At 53.3% G+C, this 7629-nt stretch overlaps 1 protein-coding gene across 6 annotated transcripts in view; it reads left to right on the top strand.

Annotated features, from left to right (window-relative positions):
• The window catches only part of Scn5a (sodium voltage-gated channel alpha subunit 5), an 81763-nt gene that overhangs the window by 11211 nt on the left and 62923 nt on the right, over window positions 1-7629 (top strand). For 3 of the 6 annotated variants that reach the window (XM_026779074.1, XM_026779072.1, XM_005348090.3), the window contains exons 4-5: window positions 102-230; window positions 6857-6948. In XM_026779074.1, coding sequence (XP_026634875.1) covers window positions 102-230; window positions 6857-6948 — 221 coding nt within the window. Of the gene's footprint in view, window positions 1-101; window positions 231-6633; window positions 6726-6856; window positions 6949-7629 lie in introns of all 6 variants that reach the window. The other 3 variants (XM_026779075.1, XM_026779073.1, XM_005348091.2) reach the window with 1 other exon arrangement.

The raw sequence follows: 7629 nt of genomic DNA, 5'->3' as shown, positions 1-7629 counted from the left end.
CTGACCTCTCCTCCCCAGGGCTTACAGCATGTGGGGAGGCCTATGAACCCAGTCCGTGGGCTCCAGCCCCCTAAGAGCCCCCGCTGACCTCTCCTCCCCAGGTACACCTTCACTGCTATCTACACCTTTGAGTCTCTGGTGAAGATTCTAGCTCGGGGCTTCTGCCTGCACGCATTCACCTTCCTCCGGGACCCGTGGAACTGGCTAGACTTCAGCGTGATAGTCATGGCGTAAGTATCCAGCGTATCGCACCGGGCGCCTCACACCAGCTGTGTGGGTCGGAGTAGGGCTTTGATGCCCCATGTTCCAGGCTTTCTGGGCATCTCTGCTGTTGTCCATGTGAGTTACACGTGCCACAGAGGAGTCCCTGCCTTGCTCTATGGCAAGTTGAAGTCAGGATAGAAACTTACAGCTCGTTCTAGCAAGGGAGTGAAAGTGCTTGAGCACCCTGGCTCACATGGGGACCGTGACAGCCCCGCGTTAAAGGGACAACATTACTATTAATATTCTACATCTTGGTGTTTGGGCACGATCAAGTGAAGGATCTTCTCTGGGCATTGAGAAGGCTAAGGATGAAAGATTGTCATGAGTTTAAGATCAACATAGGCTACATAGTGAGTCTGAGGGGAGCCTGTCTTAACAAGACTGTACCTCAGAAGACGGGGCAGGGGGAATGTTGATTCTGCTTCAACATCCTCTATGCTAGAACTTGTGCCAGGAGAACTCCTGTTTGGCATTTCTTAAAGCCACTGACCCATCTCAGAGGCTCCCAGCAGCTAGGGATTACACTAGAGACAGCCAGCCGTGTGCAGTCTTTCGACTTTGCAAGATGACATAGTCATCTATAAAGCACATGCTCCAAACCATGCTGTCTTGATAGTTTAAGAAAGTCTACAGTTTTCTGTTGAGCCCCATTCGTTATTATCCTGGGTCAGATGCAGCAGCATGCAGCCTCATGACCTGCAGGTTTAGATGTCTCTCTTAGTCCCATTTCACCAGCAAGAAGACTAGTGTCTGGAACAGGGCACACAGGGAGCCCACCACAGGTGATCGTGTTCCCAGGCCTACTGTAGTCCACATACGGCCTCATTTCCTTTCCCAGGGGATACTTGCAGAGCTCTCAGAGTTGAGGCGCTCCCCCCATAGGATGTCATAGACCAGGTGCCCGTCTCTAGTGGACAACTGATCAGGACAGGGCTGCTGTATGGAAGCCCTGGTCCGGAACTGAGCTGGCAGACCCTTTATGTGAGCTACAGTCCCGGTGTGTGCTGAACTGGGCTCTGCCCTCAACAGAGAGCGTGCACTGGGAGTTGGTACTCCATGCCCTTGCACATCCTGGCTTCCGTGGTGCAGAAGAGCATGGTGGGACCAGAGCTCCGTTCAGTTTTCGCTGTCTTGAATTCTTGAATGTGCCTAAGCTATGCTGTAGGAGAGAGAGAGCTGAAAGAAGAGCTGGGCTCTTAGGCTGCTCCGGGACACTTCCAGGCCAGATGTGGAGCTAGGTGGGTAGGAAATTTATCTGAGACTCTTTCTAGTTGTTTGTAAACTGACTGCAGGCCTCCTGCTTTATAGACGGGGAAACAGACCTCCCTGAAGTGTAGAGTCACACTCAGGTGGAGCTGAATGAGCAAAGGATAGAATAGTGGATGAAGGTGATGAGTGGTGGCTTGGGACCTCAAAGGTCTGTCCTCAAGGTCTGTCCTCAAAGGTCACGTGTGATCCGAGGAAGATGAGACCAGCTAGGGGGAAAGAGCTGGCAGAGCTGAGATGATTAGGTCCTGCGTGGACCACAGACTGGAGATGGAATGGGCAGAGACAGACACTTTGCTTTCATAGAGAGGGGTGGCTAAGATGGTGTCTGAGCAGGGAAGAGGAGCCCTGGTTGGTGGTGGGTGTTTTGAAGGCATAACTGAGGGGTTTTGCTTGTAACAGATGGGTGGAAATAGAGACTCAGAGGGAGGAGCCAGCTGAAGGAGGGAGGGCGTCAGACACACAGTTGGGGGTGTCCTAAGTGTGGAAGGGTGGCAGGATCTTCCAGTCTGGAGTTTGGGGAAGTAATCGAGGTGGAGGAATGGATTAGAAGCAGCTGGGGAGCTGAAGACATTGAAAGCCAGACAAGATAACCTAGGTCTGATTGTTCTGTGGAACATGCCAGCATCTGGAGGTCAAGAAATGGGGGTGGGGAGTGTTGGAAGATTTATGCTTTTCAGAAGGAGAGATGGGGTTCAGGTCACCCATTCTGAGTGGCTCACAACCACCAGTTCCAGGGGACCCGATGCCCTCTCCTGGTGTCCACAGACGCTGCACACACTTGGTGCACATTCGCATAGCCAGGCACACGCACATACATAAAATAAGTAAATATTTTTTTAAAAAAGCAGGGGGGAACGAAGGAATCGGTGAGGTGGCATAGTGATTAAGAACACTGACTGTTCTTTCAGAAGACCTAATTTCAATTTCTAGCACTCACAGAGACTCACGGCTGTCCGTAACTCCAGTTCCAGGGGATTTGATGCCCTTTTCTAGTCTGTGTGGGCACCTCAGACACACACATGGTACACAGACATACATATGAGCAAAACACACACATGCATAAAAGTAGGAATGGTGCACAAAGACCGGAGGGAACTGGCTAGCAGTAGGGAGGACACCTAGGCGAGTGGTACCCAAAGGCCAGCAAGCAGCAAGGAAGAAAGCTCCACGTAGAACATACCAGGAGGAGGCTGGTGATAGTTACGACAGATGGCCAGACAGAACAGCAGATGGGCTGTTGGCTGTGAATGGCCATTGGTGCCCCTGACAAGGAGTGGGGTGGGAGGCTATGCATCTGGGGAGAGAGCTTCTGGGGTGGGTAAGGACGTGTGAAATACAGGTGTCTAATTCATGGAGTGTTGGTGAAACAAGACAGAAAATGACATGGTGGCCACAGGGGCACGAGGGCTAAGGAAGGCCTTCCAAAGAAGAGAGACTAATGGAAATGATCCTAAAGAGAGGGGCCTCTGATGAAGGCGGGAGGGGTGGCACTGAGGATCTCAGCTTCCTGAGCAAGCGGGAATCCAGGTGCTGAGGTGGAGCATTGACCTTCAGCTCGGGAAGGCAGAGCTCTGGCTGGAGGTAGATTGGTAGAGCTGATGAAGAGAGAGGAAGGAATTTCTCATCTGATTGCCTCTTCTCTGAAATAAGAAGCCGGATCATCAGTGAGAATGAGTGGGGAGGCTGGGGTTTGAGAGGGAGCACTTGTCAGACCAGAGGTTTCACTGTCCTGGTGTTCGGAGTGTGGTGGCAGGCTGGGCCTGGGGGGTCTCTGTAGGATGTGGGGCAAGCAGCAATCTACAGGGTATAAAGAATGTCAGGCAGGGAAGTGGTCAGCGTCGGCCTGGGCCCCTCCTTCTTCCCCATCCTGGAGCCTGCAGAATCACCACCAAGATGCTGCGGTCAAGGGAAAGCCGGCACCCAGGACCAGCTCGCCCAAAGCTCAGCCCTGGTGTCTAGAGGATTCTCTGTGTGGTTTCCTGTCCCTGGCATGTTCTTGTCTCCCCCATGGATTCCATGGCCAAGCACTCCTTCTTCTCAGAGCCATGAAGAAAATATGCAGTGCGTCCCAATGAACCCAGCCACACCTGTGCCAAGAGCGGATAAGAGCCAAACCTTCACCACAGCCATCCTTTCTAGCAGGGGAGCCGGACCCTCGCCAGAGCAGCACCTGTGCCAAGAACAGTCATGACAGAGGAACCAGACTCGATTTTTGTATAGGCACATTCCTGAGCATCTTGAGAAATAGCCTATCCACTTCTGCCAGGACTGCACAGACTGCTGGAATGCCAGCTTCCTGTCACTAGCCAAACCTGCCTCACAGCTTCAATTGGTGTCCACTCTGCCTCATGAAAACCAACGAGTTCCCACCTCCGAGATATATACCGCTATAACAAAACGAGCCCTCGGGACCATCAAAGGAGTCCTGGGTGGTGCAGAAGCTGAATGACGTGAGACAAAATCCAAACTTCCCCTTTCCTTCAGGGAAACTGAGGCTCAGAGAGAACCCACCTGCTCATAATGATACAGTCAGCAGCTATTCTGGGACTGAAGGTCACCCCCTCCCCCACTAACTAACTCTCCTTACCAGGTCTCACTCTGACACCCCATCCAGTTTAGAAGCTGGTGCAGGGGGTGCTGGGAACCTTGCCAGACTCAGATCACAGCCCAACATCCAGAGATTTTTTTTCTGCCCCCTCCCAAGCTGGGCATTACCTGCCAGTTAAACAGCCTCCCACCTTCTGGGGTTGTTATGGAAACCAAACCTGGAGGGAAAGGAGGGAGGGCACAGAGGAGGGGGCCAGTCGCCACAGGAGCTAACAGCGTGGGCTCCACTGTCTCGGGGATAAGGGTGGGGCAGGAGGAAGGCCAGCATGTGCCGTTCCTCGGAGGTTCTCGGCCCCCAGAAAGCCTCCTATGTGACAGTGCGGAATTCTCACCCGCCACCCTCTGCTCTTTCTGTGTCAGGCCCATCTCTTACCCAGCTGCCTGCCACTGGCCAGCCACTTAGCTAGCCAAGAGGTCGATTGGCTGGGGGAGAGTTCTGCCCACCCCTTACCCATTCTATCTACATCAGTTATGAAGCCGGCAGTCTGCTATGAAAGGGTCTCCCTTGTTCTGCCACATTTGGGAGCTCCAGGAGAAGCCTTAGTGGAAAGCTGGTCTTTGGTGGGAGGTAGCCAAATTCTATGTAGGTAGAGTGAAATCAGCCAGTAGCCACCGTGAGCCACCGTGGTCCCAGATACACCTGCCCCTCACTCAGCTCTGTTTCCTCCTTCCAGACTTCCTCTGACCCCAGGCTGATGCACCAGCAGCTTCATTTCCAGCCATATTGTGGTGGCAAGCCTACCAGGGGCACAGCTGTGCGCCCCTATGCGGTCGCCAGCCTGTCTTTATCACACGGGGGTCCTGGCTCATTCGTACTCAACACTCACTGTCTTCTTGGATTCTTGAAGGCAGGGTAGGCAGGGCCTTCCTTGAGACATCAGCAGACAAACCAGGCCTTTCAGAGGTAGGAGGATGAAAGCAAGGTGGTTGGCCCTCTCTGCCTCGTACACTTGCTCTGCTTACTTCCTGTAACCAGGAAATATAGCCTCAAAGGCACCGAGGGGAGGGAGAGGAGCTGGCGTGACAGGACACCAGCGATGGGAACCGGTTTCTTGATCATCTGAGCCACATCTTCTACGGAAGGACGACAGCAGCAGCATTTCAGGCCCAATGTCAAAGCCCTGCGGCAATCCGGACAGAGACTGGAGAAGGGAAATGGGGACAGAGGTCTGGGGAATCTGAACTATGCAGGAGAAGGGAGGAATTCTGAAGCTACAAGAGGAAGAGTCTATATCAAATTAACCGCTGTGTATGTGGACCAGAACGAGGGAGGTGACCTCCGCTCCCCCATGGATGATGGGATCGTTGGAATTTTGTAAACTGAAACCAGACTGGATAGTGGAATGGCAGCCATGCCCCAGGAAAGGAAGCAGACACGTCCACATGGTGGATCCCAAGAATGAACAGAGCTGGGCCAAGCTGGCGTCTCTTCACAGCCTTACCTGTAGACACCAACAGCCCGGGAGGAGCTCAGAAGGGTGACTTCTGCAGGTCTGGACTGTTGGGTGGGGTGAATAGACTAGACACTCACCAAGGCCTGCAAGGATGGCGACCTGGCCCGACACCACCCAGACACCTGGGCTAGACACACTTGGTTAAACATCAGACACCCCGAGTTTGACATCCTTTGTTAAACATCAGACACCTTCAGTTAAATGTCAGATGCCCTGGATGCGAGGCCTCTGGTTAAATATCACAGATCATTTGCCACCGTCCCTATGGCCTTGGTCACGTACCGTGCATTCACCTCTCCAATCTCTTTGTGGTCATGTGACCTGACCAGTGCATGCATGGCCTCATGTCCTGCTTGGGCAGATCCCTGCCTTATGCAGACAGGTGCCTCCTATGCCTCTAGAGATCAGAGATGAACCACTGTCCGGGTTCAGGATGGGAGTCTCAAAGTCTCTCAGCTCTGCCATGCATCCTTCAGACCCATTCAGGACAGAGCCTATGGAGACAGCCTCCCTTCCCTCTTCTAACAACTCTATCTCAGGAATGGTTTCCACAGTTTCTACTTATTCCCTACATAGAGAGGTCTGTGGTTAGGAAAAGGAAGTAGCCTCACTGGGGGCATCAGAGTCGTAAGCACAGGGTGACGGCAGATGTTGAAAGGCAGAGAAACACTGGTGACCCTAGCGAGCCCACGGACTTCCAGCATCGCCTCCTGGAGCCTTGACCTGTGCACACCCGTGCATCCCCAGCCTCAGACCTGGCCGTGGAATTTCATGTTCACTCCCCAGAGTAGCTGCCTGCTAGCACCATCATGGAGAAAGCCATCTGGGAGCTTGCTGTGAGCATCCTTCAGACATCCGGGCTGAGATCACGTGACCAGAGGAAAAGCCAGGGGAGGACCCAAGCCTGCCACCTCACCCCCACACACACAGTGGGACCAGAAGAGGGGGAGGGGTGGGCACGCTGCAGGAGAAGGGGGAGGGGAGGGTGGGCACACTGCTCTCCGCTTTGTAACTTGCGATAACTGGTTTGGTCCCACAGGTATGTATCAGAAAATATAAAGCTAGGCAATTTGTCGGCTCTGCGAACTTTCAGAGTCCTGAGAGCTCTGAAAACTATTTCGGTCATTCCAGGTAAGAGCAGGGCTGCCTACCAACCTCAGCCACAAGTGACTCTCTCTTTGTTTCCCACCCCCTCCTCCTCTGACCGTGTCTCCTGTTGGTGTTGCTGTCACTGTGTCGTGTGTGAATCTCCCTTGTTACAGATACACAACTGAATTTGTGGACCTGGGCAATGTCTCTGCCTTACGCACCTTCCGAGTCCTACGGGCCCTGAAAACTATATCAGTCATTTCAGGTGAAAACAACAGGTTAAACGCCAAGGCTGGAAGGACACGCCTGGGCCTTTCCAGGAACCCGGGAGCCATGGCTGCCCCCAGGAAGGCCCTTCAGATGTGCCTGTCACCAGAATACCTTTCCCAGAGGTCAGGGTGGTAGAAGAATTGCCCTGGAACCTCAGAATGGGCTCTGGGATGTCCATCCCAGCTAAGCCCACTCTCAGACACCAGGAGCGCAGACAACCTAGGACAAGATGGGACTGATCCCCTGTTCTTCTCAAAATACTCAATTGTTTCTCCAAACTGAGCCCAGCTGCTTTTCTCCTGGAAAGCTGGGATGTGCATTATGGGAAGCTAAAAACAATCGTTTTGGAGGGAACTCGGCAGACCCCTAGTGGTCTTTTGTGACTGAGTGCCAGATCCCAGCATCGTGTCCCCTGCGGTGACACATGGAAGCCTCGGCCCTCATCTTGACACCAAGTGTACTCTGTAGACAGGCATCATCGGGCCTTGGCGTCTACCAGCCCTCGCTGCATGGCGCAGTAGAGGTGTAGCGAACCGTGCATGGTAGCCTCGGCAAGAAATCCTCCTTGACAGATGTTGGCAACTCTCCCCAGGATATCTAAGCCCATTCCACTTACCTATGCAGGAAAGTACCCGGAAGCCCATTTGTGTGCAGGGCTGGTGCTAAAAAGGGGACA

Source organism: Microtus ochrogaster, chromosome 5, assembly GCF_000317375.1.
Source record: "Microtus ochrogaster isolate Prairie Vole_2 chromosome 5, MicOch1.0, whole genome shotgun sequence".
In the NCBI taxonomy this organism is placed as follows: domain Eukaryota; kingdom Metazoa; phylum Chordata; class Mammalia; order Rodentia; family Cricetidae; genus Microtus; species Microtus ochrogaster.
Note: the sequence above shows the minus strand (reverse complement) of the source record. Positions and strands in the feature narration are given on the sequence as shown.